Source organism: Sinohyriopsis cumingii, chromosome 6 (assembly GCF_028554795.1).
Source record: "Sinohyriopsis cumingii isolate HCF-2022 chromosome 6, ASM2855479v2, whole genome shotgun sequence".
Taxonomy (NCBI): domain Eukaryota; kingdom Metazoa; phylum Mollusca; class Bivalvia; order Unionida; family Unionidae; genus Sinohyriopsis; species Sinohyriopsis cumingii.
Window position 1 is genome coordinate 111,754,665 of NC_142966.1, and position 20,191 is coordinate 111,774,855.

Consider the following 20,191-nt stretch of genomic DNA (forward strand, 5'->3'; position numbering starts at 1 on the left):
GGTCAATTGTACCCCTGCAGAGGAAGGCCCCATAGGGACTAAGGGGAACAATAGGGAAATCCTTGCCAAATCACCTGTGGAATGAATATGTGGTGTAGAGAGGTGGGGACTCAGATACCCATCTCTATATGGGTTCCAAAGATCCATACCCAGTACCCGGCGCACAGTGACCAGCCACCAAGCAAGTAACCTGCATGTGACTCGGATCTGAAATAAGAACATTCCCCAGAATGGATAGATTTGGATCCAAGTGCTCCTTCCTTCTAGGGACTGGATCATAGAGCAAGCAAAGGGTCCTTGGGACTTAAAGGGTGTGTGTGTGTGTGTGTGTGGACCTCACACATTAGCCCTCACTGGTCCCTTGGTCAGTAGAGGGTGCTGCTCCCCCACCCACCTCAGCAGATGGTAAGTAAAATCCTCTTCTTTTGACCCATGGCATTACATTCTTCAGAACACACATTTTTTATGGGAAAGCCTGCCGGTAGCTTCTCGTGGGTTGGTGGTTCTTCCCTGGGTTTTCCAGGGTTCTTCCTCCACCAGTTATACTGGCCGCCATGTATAGCCTATCTTGTGCTGAAAAATGGCGTTAAACCCTAGAACAACAACAACAACAACAACACATTTTTTAAGTATTAATCATAACAGAGCCATGTATCCATCAGTTACTGAACTGAAATTTAAATTGCTGATACATGTGTGGAAGGCAGCACCACCATAAGATGAGTAATGTGCGGAGACCATCTAGCAAGGACTACATCACCAGGAACTCCAGAAAATCTAATCATATCTGCTTCTCTACTAATTCATGGCATTAATTTTAACAGTTTTGTGTACCAACAAATCTGGAATAGATGTACAGACAAATGGCAGCAAAACAGTATGTACTCCCTTTCTACTATTTCAGCAGAAGCACAATGAAGTTCTTAGCTACCTTTACCTACATCACTCAAGGAAATATCTGATACTGGAATATCAGTAAATTTGAGGTAAAAGTTTAAGAAAAAAGCATGCATTATAACAACATTGCTTAGCAGGCAAGACAAGAAACCACAACATATCAGTGAACATGGAAAAGTTTAACGCATACAATAATACTATAACCTAGTTTCAGTTAACTACATCAAATGATGTAGATGTATGACTTTCAACAACTTTACCACCAAATACATAAATATGCATTCATGTCATGGGGTATATTTTTGGCACCTCAACACAAACGAAGCAATGCAGTGCCAACGCATACATGCAAGTATTAATCTGTTAATTATTTCCTTATCTGTGTATGAATATTTTTCTGTGCTTCCTTAATGTTGTGAAACTGATTGTTGTGGCCGTTATTTAAAATTTTCCAGAGCTCACAGATATTACTTTTTGGATACATCTGCTCTAAAATAGGATTTTTCACTAACACAAACTTCTCAAATCAGTAGTTTAATGACTAATTATTATAGTAATATGCCCATTTCTTATCTGTTCCATATTAATGTTTAAGTCAATGTCATAGCCTACTTGTGCAAAGGTTTCCAAATAAATATCTTTACTTCTTAATTTCATCAACCTTTTTCAGTTGATCTTAACCTGGATATGGATATATGGTTTTGTAACATGATTCTAATGGCTAAACTGATTGATAAGAAAAAGAAAATTGCATTCAACTTTTAAATCACTACTCCTGTCTGTTGCAATACTAAAATGCCCAATTTTCATGGCTTCTGCAATTTTAAGTGAATTATCTTCTGCTAAACACCTAACAATATTAGATGATTTTGTTCTTGCACATGCATATTTTCTGCAGTTTTGGAATTGGGAAACATCCATCTGAACAAAGGACCAATGTAGTCTTCTATCGCTAGAGGTCCGTGTTTTATTAAGAACTCTGTAGATAACGCATCTGCACTTATACAATTTGTGCCCACAATTTAGTTCTGCTGTATAAAAAGAAGTTACCTCAGTACTGGTGTTAGTAAACGAGCCAATTCAAGGTTTTTTGTTTTACCCACAGGGGCTTGTATTGTTGCTTAAAATTGACCTGCCATACATGTACTATATAATAACTAGTTATTATAAAGTATATGTATGACACGTCACTTTTAAGCAACGATACGAGCCCCTGTGGTTTTACCACCATGACCAGTATTAAAATCCTTTCCACGCAGCCTGCAAGGGGCTTGAAGATCCCAAGAATGGAACGCTCTATTGTGTAATTCAGGTATTTATCTCTGAATCAGTTTTTCGTCTTTTCCGAATCCGTGAAATCATTTGAAAAATAGTTTTGCTCTAACACACATCGACTAAAATAAATCAGACTTGACCTTTAGTGCCAAATACCTAGAGACTGGTTCTGTTCTGAATTAGAACAAAGAATCTGCGACCAAATATTAAAAGTTTCAAAACCAGTCCATTTTCTCCTAAGCCATACTGCTGTTATAAATAGAAACCAAGGTCAAAAGTTGACAGTAGAAACCAGCATGTTTCTTTAAGTGGGCAACTGCTATAAAAATTATATCATACTGTTAGGAAAGTACATGCAAGTCTTCGGACAAGAGTACTTTTATGTTGTAGTTACACAGAAGCCATCTTTTCTAGAATTCGGTCTGTAGGATTAATGGGATGTTAATAAAAATGAGAAAACAAATTAATATTTTTTTGGAGGGGGATATATAGAAAACACTTAATCCGAATACAGTTACACGTAATGCATAATTTGGTGAAAAAAAGCGTTATGATTACGCCAAAAGCGTAATGGTTGTCATGTATGTGTTTCACCCCTACTATTAATGTTGTCAGATTAAGATTCTTTACGTCTTTCAATTCTGATACATAATCCAAACAGACTGATTTTGCAAGACATTTCAACATAGCTCAAAGCTTAGCATATGGCTTCAATTTGGCAGCAGAAAAAGGCTTTATCTGGAAAGTGGCTCAAATGGAACTAAGGGGTGCTGCAATGGCAGTTCATACTTTGTCTCCTTCTTTCAAACTGTACACAGGGACGTATGGCTAATACTGGAGCATCTGATTTCATTGAATTTACTCTGAAAAAGGAGAGGATTTGTATTTTGTAAGGTTTTGATAGCCATGATGGTTAAATGATAGCACATGCCAAAATGGGAAACAAGTTTTGTTTCCAAATGTATTGGGTTTTGCTTCAATACAGGCATTCTAAGTTCTAATTGCACCGAGTCCAAGTCTCTGATTGTCTATTTTATCAAGATGTACAAATTATCCACACTTTACCACAGAATCCAGTGATTACCATGCCAGTCGCAATCAAATGGGTGCAGGTTCACATCTTAGTACTGGATCAGTCCAGGTCTGCTACTAATGCACATTGGCGAAGCATTTTACTCCAACTGTGCTGGTACTTTAAAAAGGTATTTGCAAGGTTCCTGCAGACTTAGCAAATACAAATTTAACGACTTTTCCAAAACCCTTCAAGGGCCACTTCACGAAACTCAATGTCCACAATATCTTGCTTTGTTGAGTAAATTGTCATGTTTTTTTAATCAGTACTCTGTGCTGTATGAAATTAGCAGTTATCAGTTTTTTAAACTCCACTGTCAGGAATTCCACAACTTTTCCAAAATGTTGCAAGATTTCAAGAAATTCCATGACTTTTCAAGACCCTTGAAATATATTTTTTATATTCCAAAACTATTGCAAGGATCCCAGATCCAACAGGAACCCTGCATTTGTGTTGCTGTACCCTAATACACCAAACCAAACACAGAATCTTTAATGTTGATAGCATTCAAAAAACTTACAATTATGTCTTGCCATTTAGAAGCTATAAAACACCAAAGCAAAATAAGCTAAACAATAACAAAAAGTTTGTCACATTCAAACATTTATTTTTGAAAATAGACAAGACATACACAATGTACATGTTTAATCATCAAGATGACAATGACTATGTATAAACTGATAAGAAATGATTTAAAATGTACCTCTACTCTCATAAAGTTATCAACTGTAAGCCTTCCCTATTTGACACTTTTTTTAAACATCATGTCCCGAACATATAGTCCTTAAGACTGCTGTCCAGGGCATTACACAGAATGATGAAGATATATAAAATAAAACTGACAAATTCTCACAAGGATATAAAAACTCGATCTTTCCTGCATCTTTCCTGCAACACATCACATTTTTCACTACCACAACTGGTCGTTTTGTTACGACTGTTACAGAAAAAATATGTACCATTTTCATGTACGATTCACTGCTGTAGGTCATGATCGATTCTACTTGTGTTCCGTTTATTTTAGTATCCAAATTATAAGGCGGTCAAGATTTAAATGTAAATACTAGGAAACAGTTCTTTCAAAACAAATTTATAATTAAATTTGCATTATACATTTATTGGGCAGTCTACTTTATGGTGTCTGCAAGATATATGAAAAATGAGTGGTTCAAATTTTTTGTCCCCTCTATGATTTTGATGTAAGCCATCTTATAGGAATAGATTAATTACTTTGTTCCGACCAACAGATCATTACAGGAGTACTGGAGTAAATTCAGATTGTGTACAAAAATGTTGAAAAATAATGTTCCTTAGCTGTAGACACCTTAGCACTAAACACCAGTCTATAACTTCCCTTTTATGACATTTAGCTGTAATGCTAGGGTATATGACATACTAAAATATCACACGATTCCCAGATCGCTAAAATCAAACAATAAATGAAATCAATGATCCACATTCAGCACTAAGGCATGCTCAGCTAACTGTTCCTGTTGGGTGCATTGTATCCCTTATTAAGACACAGATTAAAGCCATTATTTGGAAACTGGCTTCTTGATCCTGCCAATAGTAGATTAAAATGGTACTACTGGAAATGAGATTTTTCAAGTTGTGCATGGAGATTTTTCTATATCTGCAGAAGAACTGAAAGCATCCCTTCAGTTAATGATCCAATTTAATATTTTACATGATGGAGTTATTTAAACGGAGAAGTCATAGATCCTAGTTGCTGAGACCTCCTGTCTGTGCCTGGAAAGCATCAATTGCATCTCCATCTTCCATGTCCAACTGCAAACAAAGTGTAAGGTATAAAATATATTCTGTTTATGTAACATCACATCAATTTCTAAAGTAGCTAAAGACTCGTGAAATGATTAAACAGGAATTCCAAAGAGCATTTTACCATGTATGTTCCACAATGTAAACGCAATAGGAATTCTTAAATGTACATGGATGCAAATAATAAATATCTTCAAATTTCAGTTGATGAGAATGACTGATGTACAACTTGTATATAAATAAATACATAGCATTACTGACAACAGCTTTCATCTTAATCAGGTGGACAGGAACTCCTTGCACACAAACGTAGAATTTTAGACTATGTGATATTATTCTTAAGATGTAGTAGAATATGTGTACATCACCTAACCAGCCACCAATGGGGCCAGACTAAAAACATACCTGTACACGTGAGGTAGCTATTAATGAAGGTAATATGCACAGATATGAATGGAAAATTAGCACCTGGCTCCATATGGGAGGCATTTAAGGTTGGTAAATTTGAAAATGCATTGTTGTGGTTCATACAGATATTTCATCAGGAACTTCAAGAAACAAAAATTGTAACCTTCAAGCACTACAACTGCTGCATATAAATTAAGATGTCGAGTACATCTGTAGAGGCCATACAATTTTAGAATTTCAATCTTGAACAAGAACTTCAAAATATTTTTTATTAACAAGGCCCAGGCAAAGATTGCATCTCAATGGAGGGTTGGGACATGACAGAGATGCAATCACAACTACACAAGTTTAGAAGTGACTGTCTTGTTTGCGCAAGTGTTTTACTCCAAGTCTGTCACATTTAAGTGGAAACATTCAAAACTAAATCCAATCATTTTATATGCTTATCACTCTTGTCATGAGACTAAAAATCACTTTTACCAGTTGCTCTAGCTGAGGTTACTTTTAACTCCACAGCTGTATTGATGACTGTAGATGTTATATCATCATTCTTCTGGTATTTTAAGATCTTTTTATATTTGATTGCAGTGTGAATGTTGCCAAGTAGAAAAACTCGCACAATCTGCAGTCTTGAGATTAATGTGCACAACTAACTTAAGTTTCATAATAAATCCTTATGGAAGATGTACATGATCCTATTCCCCAGAAACCTTAACTTTTCCATTCAAATAGATGTTCTGAACATACATCTTAAGGGTTCCAACTTATAACTGGCATATTTTTACATCATGATCCAAGTCTAAAATCCTGGCAATGGTAACTTTATAGTAATCAGTTAACAACTTGAGAACTGCCAGTCTTATGCATGCCTGAAAGGACTGACAGTCGTGTGCAGCTTGGCAGCATGGGCAATGCATGGAAAAGCCAGTGTGGCAGTTTATGGTGATGTGTAGCACCGAGATATCATGCAGTAGCATCATATCCCATCCAGTCAAATTATCCTGATACTCGCCTCTTAATGCTGAATGCGAAGTGAGGAAGCTGCTAGTACCAATTTTTTATGTCTTTGGTAAAACCTGGCTGGGGTTCAAACCTGCAACTTCCTGCATCTGAGGCAGACGCTCTAACCACTCGGACCACCAGAGTGGTCTGGTCAACAAGACTAAAGTGGGCAACCTTAATTGGGGACATAATCAAACTTCATTTAGAATATCTGTTCATCCATTTTTATTTGAGGGTGTTCAGCTTTCATATGGCAAGTTCTCACACATTGCTAATATCAGATCTTTTAACAGTAAATGTTGCATGATTTGTACACTTTCACAGCCTAGAAGCAACACTGTCGAGCTATTTATGGAAATATAGATCAAATGATGTTATAAATAAATCAATAGAGTTGAAAAAATTGTAATTATTCTACTTACACCTGCTGGTGTGTCATCTTCATTTATTACTGAGCCATCAAATCGAAACCGGAGCTGTTCCTTCTTTGCTCCCTGAAATATAAAAACAGCTTCATTACATAAATGCAGGGTTCACAATGGACTAAAATTTTAGAGTGTATTGGCTTCACTTCCCTGTCAGATTTGGGCAATCACTCAAAAATGGTCAGCTATTTCACTAAACCTTAGGGCCAAAAATTATAAAAACAGAAGCAACACCTGCGGACCTTTTTGACAAAAAATTATTTCTCTCAGAACGATTCACCAAAATGTTTGCACAACTTTTTGTCACAAAACCTCAACAACCCCATAAAGAAAAGTTACCGTAAAAATGTGATGCATCAACTCTCTATTCCAACTTTTATAATATGAAAAAAGAAAGTGTTTACCTTTACCAGGAATCAGTCTAAAAACGGCTCCTGTGCTTTTTTTAAAAAACATTAAGAGGTTTTTACTATGGGTGAAATAAATAGACTTTCAAAGCTCACTTACGACCATTACTGAAAGGCATATATAAAACATCTTGGTTTCGAAAATGTGCACCTTGTAAAATCAAAAACTTGTTCATTTCTGAAACTCAATTCATCTGAACTTGCTGATGACTATGTCAAAAACCGCAGGATGTATCACTAGAAATAAGTTCTATTGAAATTCAAAAGAAAACTTCATATAACATGTTTTAATTTCACAGAAAACAAATGTCAACTGCTTAAATCCACTTGTTGAGATGAGAACATTATTTTAAGCAAGTGTTCTTTTAAATTTGGACAAAAAGCCCTTAAAAATTATATATGTGAAGAAAATAAAAATAAAAAACATTTTAAATTCCCCTTATGTCCAGTTGGTTTCCTAACATGTTTTCATTTAATCTATGGGCTGTATATTTAACGCAGTTTTTGTCAAGGACACACTCAGCATGCAGTTCTGCACTGAAAACTGTTGTTGTCTACATGCTAGTAGAACGCTTACCTAAGAAGGTCTTCTATCAAGAGCTACAGCAAGGCAAGATATTGCATGGCGGTCAAAAAAAAAAAGAGGTACAAGGACACTCAAGGCCTCGCCGGTTATGAATTTTCTGACCTGCAGACTCCAAAGAAACAGAATGACAGTGTCAGCTCTGAGGAGAAGGGAAGCAGAGTCAATCCCCGAAATTTGTTAGAATATTGAAGGACAAGTGGAAAAGTGAACTGACAATTCAGTGATGTACATCCTTGATAGATAAATAATATAAAACCTTCATAGTTGTAGGGGTGTATGTTTGCATATAAAATGATCCTGAGCACTTAAGGATTGAATACGTTGGGACGTTGAAAATACGTTAAAGTATAAAATAATCCACTGTTTCATATCCAAAAGATACACACAATAACATAGTTAGAAAGAGAAACACTTTTGTAAAAATCAGCTTGTATGTTTCTTAAAAAAACTCTGCACAAGTGTTTCTCATTATTTAGCACAAGACAAGAAATCTTAAACATCATTTGTTTCACAGCTATGGGCTCACAACTGCCTAAAAGAATTGAATCAAGATTTTGGGTTCAAGGGTCAACACTCTTCAGTTTTGAAATCTATTGAGAACCATGATATAGCTGAATTAGGTAGAATTAGGTATAACAAGAAAAAGAAGGAAAATTAAATAAATTCACCATCTTTTCAATAAAATTATATTAACTTATAACATGTCCATGTAATAACTCATGATAATAGTCTCTTTAAAAAAAAAAAAAGACAAATCTATTATTAGAAAATATTCTGAAAGTGTCCAAAGACTTACATTACATGAAAAAAAAAGATATAATTTCATGTCCCAACATTTATAGGTTATAAAAAATTACAATAATAATAATTAAGGGTGTCCCAAGATTTACAGTAGAAATTGCTCAAGTCCATTTTTCTTTTCTTTACTTGAATTACCCTGAACTGTAATCTTTTGACCCAAGAAATTGCAAGTTTCTTTGTACCCTTATGAAAAAGGTTACTGAAAAGTTTGGTCAAGGTGTACTAAAGGAAGTTACTGTGTGGAAAAGCATGCACCAGTCAGACAAAGCCAAAGCATTACACGCACAACCTCAAGACAGCATTATGAATATATCACTTACCGTTCTATCTATATATGCCTGCATGAGTTTCCTGAGTGGTGTGTGTCGTTTAATTTTGAAAAGCACAACACTACCATCCTGACCTGAAACCTTCAAGTTGATGTGTTCAGAATCTTTCTTTTCATCCTGTAAATTAAAAACAGAATTTAAGAAAACTGAAGTTCATAAATGGTTGTTGGTTGTTGTGGGGTTTAACGCCATTTTTCAGCACACGATAGGCCATATATGGCGGCCAGTATTAATGGTGGAGGAAGAACCCGGGAAAACCCCGGAAAGAACCACCGACCCACGAGAAGCTACTGGCATGCTTTCTCACATATCTACATTGGCTGAATCTGAGACTCGACCCGGCGCAGACAGAGGTGAGATGGCAGTGATCCGTAACGGCGAACGCTTTAGACCACTCGGCCACTCGGGGCCCCTTCATAAATGGTACCATCTTTGTTAACCAAAGGGTTCATTATAGGTGATAGATTACAATTATGTACAAGTTGTTTGGCATTGATAATCATGATTATAGTTAGCCTTTATTTGGAAACCATGATTACGATTACATAGGAATTGCTTTGTATTTCTTTAGAAAAAAAATTAGCATGATATTGGCCACCTAAAATTACCCATTTCTTAATGTATTAGTCAGCATTCATGGTCTTCTGCTTATGAAGTTTTTATTATCCAAGTGATTTTTTGGTAGTAATCATCTGTAATCATGATTACACTATGCGATTACACTGCCAACAAAATACGATTACAACTGCACTTACAAAGCATCTGAAATCAGTGATTACAATTACAGCTCTTACAGTAAACGATTATAACTGATTATGATTACAGGGCCTTCCAATAGATTTAAAGGTCGTGGGTCAGTTGCCAAAGTAGACAGGGGTTTGTGGAACCTACCCCAAAAGGGATATTTGTTTTAAGTAGGCAGGTGTAAAGTATAAGTAGCCAAGTAAATCACCATAGCTGCCAACCTTCCAGGCTCACAATTAGTGAAAATAGGGATAAAAAGTCATGAATTTGGACAAGAATTCGTGAAAAATACCATGACAATAACTCCATCCACTCTGACCACTCCATCCACTCTGACCGTCAATACTACACTATATGAAGTTAGCAATATAAAACTAAAACACTACATATATGCAGAAATATTTATTTATCAAGACATGATACTGTGGCAGACTTGAACTTCCTCAACTGCTTAATCGTAAATTTGTTTTCTAAACAGTTCATACTTCTTGCCGGCTGGTTGATCTTGGTGACTAAAATTACTGACAAATTTTCTGCAGCTAAGGAGTCTCTAAAGTCTTTCTTTTCCTCACTAGAGAAAATACACTTTCACTTGCACTGTTGCTGTGAGGAATGCACAGGAGCTGCAGCACTTTTGGTCCTTCCACATGAAAATTTGGAATCGATTTTCGAGTCCGGCAACATTTGACAGAACAAATGTTTAGCATGGTCTCCAGTTGATAAACGTAGCTTGTGTTCGACAAGAAAACTCACAAATAATGCTTCAGCGTTGGTAGCCTGCATTTCTTCCACCAATTGTTTAAAATATTCCGGACCTGAAATCTGCGAATTCTTAATTTTCCCAACTTCTACGTCTTTTTCGCAACCGACGTACTTGCTCACATCGTCTCTGCGATGGCACACTGAGTGCAAAAAGCATGATGAATATCAATGTTTAATGGCAGAATGCACAGCCAATTTTGGTATACTCCAAATTAAACTTCACTTTTTGAGAAATACATTTATTTTTTCTTGGTGGTTTAGACATTTTCAAAACCGTAACTCAAATCAGTGTTGGTGACGCATGCGCGAAGCAAAATTCCGGTTAGGCCCCAGTTTCTCTCAAAAGCATTTGTAAAACTACTCTTATACATATAGATTAAAATAGGCTAAAATGCTTGCTACCGGGCCAATTGTACTAATTGGCTGTAGATCTTCTAATATCGCGACCAGCAGTACCAGACCGTTTCGGCTACTGCGAATATCACGACTAGTGCTCAACGGGAAATCGGTTATTTTATTAAAGATTTAAAATAATTGAGGATTGGAGAATTCGTGAATTTTTGGCTTGCGGCGTGAATTCGTGAATCGCTGAAAAAGTCGTGAAATTCACACCAAATTCGTGAGGGTTGGCAGCTATGAATCACTCATCTCTTGGCTGATGTGGAAAGCTGTATTACAAACGAATGATAACACCCTTTCCAATGAATGCAAGATAACAAGCTCTCGCAGGTCAAAATCTGACCCATCAAATGTTAATTTTTTTATACTATCAGCACAATTAGTTATTCCTGACTTACACCATCAAAAGAAGACATTTCACACACTTCCCCCATGTACCAATTACTGGGTAAGTACCTTACTAATTCTGAGTGGCAACAAGTCTATCTACAGCTTTGAGTATTGGTCACTTTGGCACACTACACATCTGGTCTACTTCAGAGTGACTCTGTTCTAATTTTTTTAACATAGTATCTGTGCACTGAGTCACTCATACACCACAGTAAAGACATTCCACACCTTTCATTTATGTACCAATTAAGCACATCACTCATTTTGAGGAACATTTTTACATGAAGTTCATCAGTCGCTTCGTGTCCTGTATACATTGGCACGAGTCCATCAGTAAACTTCTAGTCTACTTTGAAAAGATTAAAATGGGCTCACAGAGGGGTCAGATGGTGACCTGGGATAGTTAGTTGCTTTGTTGTTAAATGACAAGTGCACCCAGTACAGCAAAAGTCATGTATGTGCATTTACTTGAATATAAATTGTTTTAATATATACCACCATGCCAGTCAATTCTGCACATCAGGTAATTCTGTGCAATGATGTGTCATTTCTTAAACATTGGATCACGTGCTAGTTTGGGTTTTAAAATAATCAATTTTGTATCAAGAAAGAACGATTATACTTTAAGAAAAGTGATAGCGTACAAAAATGTCCACATTTTGACTCAAAAGGCATAAGAAAATATGATTTCTAAATGTCAAAATGAAGACTCCACTCCACGACCTTCTTAAACCTGTAACCCTGCATCACTTTCTGGGCGCCATTTAAAAAAATTCTATAATCAACAGTTTGATCATGCAGACACATTGCATGAACAAATAGGTGCAGTTTGAAGCACCTGGGGTGCTGCTGTCAAGTTAGTCTGGTTCCCTGATTAATTTCACTAATTCTAAGATGAAACCCAGATCCAAATAAAACACGGATGAACCAATTATCCCCATTTTTGGCAATGATCAATTCTTTAGTCTTTGCGACTATAAGTCCGTATTTTAAGGGTAATTTTTGCAAGACTTGTGGAAAAATCGTAAGAGTTGGCAGGTCTGGGTCAACCATGCTAGCATGCACACATGGATCCATAAAAAATGTAAACAGTGCATAAATCGAGTCAAAAACACAAAAACTCATTTTATGACAAAGCAGACATTTATACCATGGAATCAGGCTATACATATTTTAGTTTATTATATTAAACGCTGGTACAACTTTTAGTGTATTTTCAAGGTTAGACTCGGACTTGGTAGCATTTACCAATGACGGGTGATATCTAATAACCTAAAGACCTCGGTAGGCCTATTTGATTTAAAATTTTCACATTAAGTATAGGCAAAAAGTGGTAAGATTTAATTTACTTTGAAGTAAAGCAAACCAATTCATAGCATTTATTGTGAATATCAATCTATTCTCAACTTTGACATTATTGTTTACTAAATTGTGATTTCAGAGGAACATATATATATATATATATATATATATATATATATATATATATATATATGTACAAGAATACTCTACTGACTCTGCACCATTATCAAAGAAAGATATAATTTCAACTATGTCTGACTCGTCATTATGGTATTTTATGAAAAAATTATAGGGGAGGGTGCTTAAACAAGGCATAAAAAGGCTTCAGATGTACCTCAAACAATGAAAAAGTAAATTTATTATTAAAGCTGAATGTTCACAAAACATTACGGGGCTCGAATTTAACACAAATTTCTTTGTAGCCAGAAGGACTAGTAAATTGAGAAATTTACTAGTCCTGCCAAATCGTTACTAGTCCTGTTCACAAAACAATGTCACATAGCTTTCATGTACATTTACCGATTCAATTTTAAAGTTCGAACAACCAACAACAAAACAATGTCTTCTGTGTGTTTTTGCGAATTGCGTACACCAGTTACACCACATAACGTTTCCTTCCTCGTCATAATTCAGCCATTCCCTGTCTTTTGTCCATTTCTTCTGAAACTTTCCATTATGCTTTTCCCTATCATAAGAATTATTCCTCCTCATTCTCATTCAACTTTTTTTTTTCTGTTTTCGGTGGCTGAACATCTATCAAATGCCACATTTTGCCAGTCTTATGAGAGAATTGTGCTTTGTTTTGAAATACGAAATGTTATAATATAGCTGACGTGAATTATTTAAAGCAAGAAAAGGAATGGCACAGTGTCCTTTATAAGAAAGTCAGAGCAAGAAACACGTTTCAAAACACGTGTCTTTGCCATCTCACACAATTAAATGGCCTCTCCCTAACAAAGACTTAACTGCAGCGGATGTTCTGCATGATCAAAACAGTGGCTATTGTAAACACTGTTATAAAATATTACCATCAGAAGATAGTGTTAGTTTCGGCTTGGAAAAGGTGTGTTCACATCAAACAAAGCCATCTGACACTCGGCTTGTTGTATTTAACAGCTCCAATTACGGTATCACAAGTTGTAAGTTTGGTAATTGTTCCTAATTAATCGAACCTCAATGTATTGTTGAAAATAATAAGGTGGAAAATTTTCAAATCTTTGATGCCCATGCTCAGAGATTTTAATTCCCAACAAATGTACGGCATTCTACTTGGATATCTCCATGTGTATTCAATTATTTGTTCATTCTTGTAAGGGAAAAATATAAAACCTTTTCTCATCATCATAGAAAAAGTATTTGTATGGAAAGGATGTGTCAATAATGTAATAATAATAAACTGATTTAATTCTTAATTATTTCAATGGAAATGTAAAATATGTAGTTTCCTGTTTGTGACTGTTGGAGCGTTTGGGTAGCGAGCAAAAAAAAACAACCTTAAAGAAAAAAAACGTGCAAACTAATTTCTTTGAATAGTTTTTGCCGTGTTCTTTTGTGTGGTATACCGCTTTGTAGTTTGTTGCTGCGGGCGAGTGAATAAAGTGTGATACGTCATTTTTTCATTTAATTTGTTATCAGATTAATTAGGATCAATTACTAAACTTCCGTTGTTAATGATGGGACCATAATTTACGTTAAGTGAGATGCATAAAAATCGAATGGATTCTTGTTATAGAAACGCACCTTTCCAAGGAAAATTGACTTCATCTTCTCATGATAATATTTTATGGCTGTTTACAATGGCCACTGCTTTGATTCTACAGAAAATCGGCTAAGTCAAGTCTTTATTAGGGAATGGCGTAAACAAACGCTGACTATTGATAACCGAAACTTACTAGCCCATCAGACTATTAACATTACGAAAGTTACTAGTCTGACAGAAAATCTGCTAGGCTCGGGCTAGTTTCGAGCCCTGCATTATATTTTACCATATGTAGGAAATATGCAAATTTCAGCTCAAAATAGCCAAGAAGTCAAGATTTTGAAGAAAAAAGTGACCAAAGACCAATATTAAAAGTCGTGGATGGATCACTTGTTTTGAATGGCATGCTGTTAATTTATTTGAAACAAATCTCATAAAGATGAGTTCAAATTATGCATAAACAATAAATTTTTAGCGCCACATATAAATAAGTTCAACGTGTATGACTCAAGAATCTATTATTGTATACGAATATGGGGGGAGGGGAGAAAGCTCACAAATACCTGGAACATAGGAAATGTCTATTTATTCGTATGGCTGAATATTCACCCAACATTTTTTGATTCAGCACACTCGAATAACACAGAAAACATTCCATTTTTATTTATTCTAATATTCTGGAAAATTCATTCCCTGTTGCTACCTGTAATATAATTTCCTTCTAAATTAAGTTGTAGTAGGACATCATAAATATCAAGCATTGGATGGATGTCTTACACTGTAGGACTTGTCTAAGCTAAGGTGCAGATCATTCAACAATAAGGAATGATTGCACGTTTGGTTAAACAATATTAGTATTAGATTTTAGAGCAACAATTAATGCAACTATATGACCACGCTGACAATGCACTTTTGCTTGCGTCGCGTATCTATGAGGGTGTGCACCACGCGACCCCACGTTGTAATTTACTCCTACAACCCAAGTATCACCTTCAGTGTTGTTTGTTCATTATAGACACATACGTACCACTGTGCATACTTTGTTTTTTTTTTTTTTTTCAATCATAGAACTGATCACGTGCTTTGAACTGACAGTTTATTATCGAACCTAAAAGAGAGAAAAAAATATAGGCCTACAAGAGACCGGTTTGAAGATTCATGTTACAAAACACTCGGATGGTAAATAACCCAAATTACCGTTCAAAAAATTATGTTTAACTTACAAGATACAATAACATACCTTTTTGTGTTCTTCAGACATGACTACCGCGTCTGGAAACAGAAAAAGATATACTGAAAACGACACAAAGGTTCTAAAATATGGCGCAGTATGGCGGGACTTGCCGATTGCTGCTGATCAAGAGTAGACTGGTTCGTTTTGCGTCATTAAAATTTGGCGAAAAAAATCTTCATCAAAATCTTAATAAGAGCAATTTCATTATGATATATGTGAGAGAATAAATTATGTATGAAGGTCATAACTGCAATTTACAACGGCGTTACGGCAAACACCTACCTTACAATTTTCATCCAATCAAATTTGTCATTAAAATTTTCTGCCTCTGACGTAATTTCCCGCTTTTCTGCAACAGTTGTTTAAACATCCCTTGCAAGCGTAGCTTTAATATCTGTTGAACCGCACGTCAAGATTGACATTTTCATTGTGAAGAAAATACGTAGTAAATTGGAGCAAATGTTTTATTATTTTCAGAAAATTTTCTCCATCAAGAAGGGTATTACGACTCTTTGGTCTTAAACTAAGTAATAGAAAAGAGCGAAAAACAACAAGTTTTGTAAAATTCGACAGATAATTTATTTCCCTGTAATAAAAAGTGAAAAAAATTTCAAAAAAAGGACTTAGAGCAATGCGAATTAAATCCCAATAATAGTCTAAAAAGTTCTATCATTAATCCTAATGAATAAAGATCTAATTAAATTCCAACAGTGTTCGAAATAAGATCCAGTGCTGGAGGTGTTGATGTGTCTCTATAGTCTTGAATGTATTTATGTACCAGTGACCTGAAGTGTGCTGATGTGCTAACAATCCTCCAATTAATCACGGATATTTCGTTGTTATAGTAGTAATTATAGGCTATTAAACAAATTTAGAGAATTATTTAAAAGAAAATGTGTCGGCTGCAAAAGATAATTTTATTTTTGCATGTCTGTCTTTTCTAGTCTTCTTGGTTTAAACTGCTTGGTTTCAATTTCTAAGGTGGTGTATCCAGTATGAATCCTTTTCTTTCCTGGTTTCGGAACTCCAGTTGGGGTTGTGTGCAGTTGCAATGGTATCCTATCACCCTGTTCCTTCTTCCCATTTATCCTGACCTACCATCCAGACAACCCCTACTACAAATAACAATGAAATATCCAGGATATAATTTCCATAAATTTACATAAAACAACAGATGTCATTATGACTCATCCATTTCTATGTCAATAAAAATATTTTCCAGCATCTGCAACAAGTTGAAATAAACTAGTTGAAACATAATACATTTAAAGGTTTAATTCCTGTAGAAACAGGCATGTAACATTTTGCAAACACAATGTTTTTTGTGATCTATTTGTTAATCTATGTTTTGTATCTGTGGGTCACGGGTTCAAACCCTGGCTGAGTAATAACAAAGACATAAAAATGGTATTGGAAGCTGCCTCGCTAGGCGCTCAGCATTATGAAGTCAAATGTTAGGATTGTGCGGCCTGATGTCAGGATAATGTGACTGGGCAGGACATCATGCTACATTATCACTTCCTGAGGATCTATCTTTTACATTAGGAGGCAACTGATTTTATTGAATTCATTTTTTTCTTCTTCTAAATCATTTACAAAATATATCGGACAAAACTCACAGTTTGTTGCAATTTAAGTGATGTAGTATCATAATGGGCATTTGAAGTATTTTGATCAAGTTTATATTTCCCTAGGCCGAAACCTCTTTTAGATTAATCATAACACTGGAGTTTTTGTTGCCTATGTGTGAATTTCTAGTCTGAAGTTCATTCAGTTTGTCTGTCAGAATCTATATATCTATATAAAGAATTTCACGTTTTGTTATTGTATTGTTCTTCACATCTGTGATTCCAAGACAAGTCCTAACTCAATTAATTTATCAATATGCTCCAGATATGTTTGTAAAATCACACATCATTTGAGCCACTTTGACAACTCTCTATGATGCATTCAAATGAAATAGTGATTTAGTCTTTTTTTTTGTAATGTTACACACACTCCATGGGTCTGGTACAATGATGCTATAACTGGATATATCCATAAATCCTTTCAAAAAATAATATGTATCAATTTATTAAAGTTTTGCCATTTTATACACTGCAGTATTTTTTTAAATTAAAATTCTGACACAGTTAATATAAAATACTAACTCTGCTACAAAGAAAATTGGATCCACAGTCAGTATAATATACCAGCTCTGCAACAAAGAAAATAAGATACAAATGTTGAGGCGATTAATAATCCTACTTCTGCAGTTGCAGAGAAAAGTGTAGTAGAGCCACAATCAATTACATAGGACTGACTGAAAACTACTTGTCTGTATATATACAAAAGCGATAGCTTTCTTTGCCAGGTGAGCATTGATGCATATCATAATCTTACTAAGCAGTTATGTGTAAACAAATATAATTGAGGTTTTGTTGATTACAGATCTAGATTAGTCTTCTACCCGATATGACTATTCTTCTGTTCCTGTTGGTAGCTTTCACTAGTTGCATACATGTGCAATGTGAGGAGAAAGTCATATGGTGTAGAAGTTGTGACCTAGATCAGTGGGTTTTCCGGGTTCTTCCTCCACCATTAATACTGGCCACCATGTATAGCCTATCGTGCTGAAAAATGGCGTTAAACCCCACAACAACAACAACAACCTAGATCAGTAAAAAAAGACCGATAAAACCTCTATTATAGCACTACTTCTACTTCTCTTTATTTTTTTCCCTTCTTCTTGCTTACTGTTGTTGAAATAATTGTTCTTCTTATATATAAAAAAACAACAAGAACAACTCTCCAACTTCTCTTTCTGTTTCTTTCTGAATTCATCATACACTGGTAATGATGGGAAAGAGGTAAGGTGGTACTAGCATCACTTGCAAAGATTCTAGCGGAGATGATAGGAAATCAGCCAAACTAAACTGGTCATCCTCTTATGGAATAAGAATTCTGGCTACAGCAGCAGCAGTAGAAGTTGTTGTAATTGTAAATCCTAGGAACGCTGGTACACATACATATTGAAATAAACATTATGCATCCAATATATCTTCTGATTGGAAGAGAGACAATATGCCCTGACTGAATTAGGTGATTGGTGGAATATATGTCTGTTTTGATCTGGTACTTGACCTCTATAAAGTCTCCCACACGTTAAATCTATGGACAATTTTAAAATATGATTTCCCATAGACCCCTATAATGTTTCTCACATGTTAAACCTAATGGCAATTTTAACATAGGAATTTCCGTACATCCCTCAATAGTCATCATGTGTAAACCTTCAGTGTAATTTTAACCTCCATAAGCTCTTCAGTTGCAATTACTTCCCTCTCACTGAGGATTTTGTTTTTTTCTTAACCATGGACAAATGCAAGAATTTTTGAAAAATTTGTGTGGAGACCTTATTTTGGGATGATCTAAAGTAGTACACTAACTTGATCCTCCCATAGAATACAACACTTGGGTGTGCTTGAATGTATAAAAATGTGAAGTGATGCATTGTTTTTATGTTTTATTATGGTATTCATTACATAATATTTGTATCAATATTGATCTGAATTTTAATAATTTGAAAATATTCAATTAAATATTACTCATCACATCGGGCCATGTCCATCAATGTTGTTTATCCATGGATGTTCACTCCAATCTTGTGCACATCCCCAAAACCCGTTTGTTATATGTTGTGTTTTGCCACATGAACACATTTTTATGTGTTGGATGTAATAAAAGTTTGAAATTGTCTTTTCATTTGCCAGATCTAATTCACAAGTAATACTTCCAAAGTTATCCCATTTCCCCTATCTATCTATATATCCATCTGTCCAATTTGGCTCGATTATTTTTCATCCCTTTGAGACAGATTTGATTTGCAAATTACACATCTTAGAGCAGTGGTTTCCAAAGTGGGTGGTACCACAACTGGGGGGAGGGGGGCTGGGGGATTACCAAGGGGGCAATAATGCTGAATACATGCTTTTTACGAGGCAAGTGGGGTGTGTGCTGAGGATAACCAAGGGGGCAGTGGCTCGAAAAAGGTTTGGGAATGACTTTCTTAGAGTATGGTGCTAAGTTATTCCAAATTAAATAATTAAAAGGGATCTTAATATCAAAGCTACTTTCAAAGTCCAATATGTTGTAACATTATTCATGGTATTGTTTCTACAATGATCAAAGAAAGCCAGACATGCATATTCACAACTTATCGAGATGTGGCATCTACTAATATACACAGTGGTGTAGTGTTAAATAGTGATAATGCAATGAAGAAGTGAGGGAACTCCGATGCAATTTGGGAGGAACATTGATGAGTGCAGAAAAGGAATGCCCATTTCCAGACCATTATTACACCCCTGAACATACGGAACGTTCAATACAACTAAGCTAGTAAATCTATAAACATCAACGTGTCAAGGCTTGCTTTAACTTTGGTACATTTTGACTGGAGTATATTTTGCTTGGATATGTTTGGCTAGAGTACGTTCTGACTTGGGTACATTCTTGTCTTTGTCCAAACTCTTTTACCTGAAACAATGTCTTTTTTCTAAGCCTGACTGTACAGTCAGTGACTTTGTTTTCATGTGCTAATGCAATGATTCCAAACAGGCTTCGAGTTGGTATTGATATAGATGGGTGATCCCAACTGCTGATTTCCATTTGACCCATAACAAAATTATATTTCAATGT

General features: G+C 35.4%; 1 protein-coding gene across 1 annotated transcript; it reads right to left on the reverse strand.

The window, feature by feature from the left end:
* Nucleotides 1-3,830: 3,830 nt before the first annotated feature.
* On the reverse strand, nt 3,831-15,670 carry LOC149797725 (small ubiquitin-related modifier 3-like). Its single transcript, XM_089962656.1, has 4 exons — nt 15,518-15,670; nt 8,973-9,098; nt 6,856-6,927; nt 3,831-5,032 (listed from the first exon to the last, which is right to left on the reverse strand). Exons 1-4 carry the CDS (start codon nt 15,536-15,538, stop codon nt 4,967-4,969), a joined length of 285 nt encoding a protein of 94 aa, XP_089818782.1. The 5' UTR covers nt 15,539-15,670; the 3' UTR covers nt 3,831-4,966.
* Nucleotides 15,671-20,191: the final 4,521 nt, after the last annotated feature.

Bases quoted from the DNA above. Each gene is read 5' to 3' on its own strand.
- LOC149797725 (XM_089962656.1), bottom strand. From the start codon at position 15,538: ATGTCTGAAGAACACAAAAAG. The intron at 9,099-15,517 runs GTATGTTATTGT...TTTAATTTACAG, and splicing joins TGTCTGAAGAACACAAAAAG to GATGAAAAGAAAGATTCTGA. The intron at 6,928-8,972 runs GTAAGTGATATA...TTTATATTTCAG, and splicing joins AGGCATATATAGATAGAACG to GGAGCAAAGAAGGAACAGCT.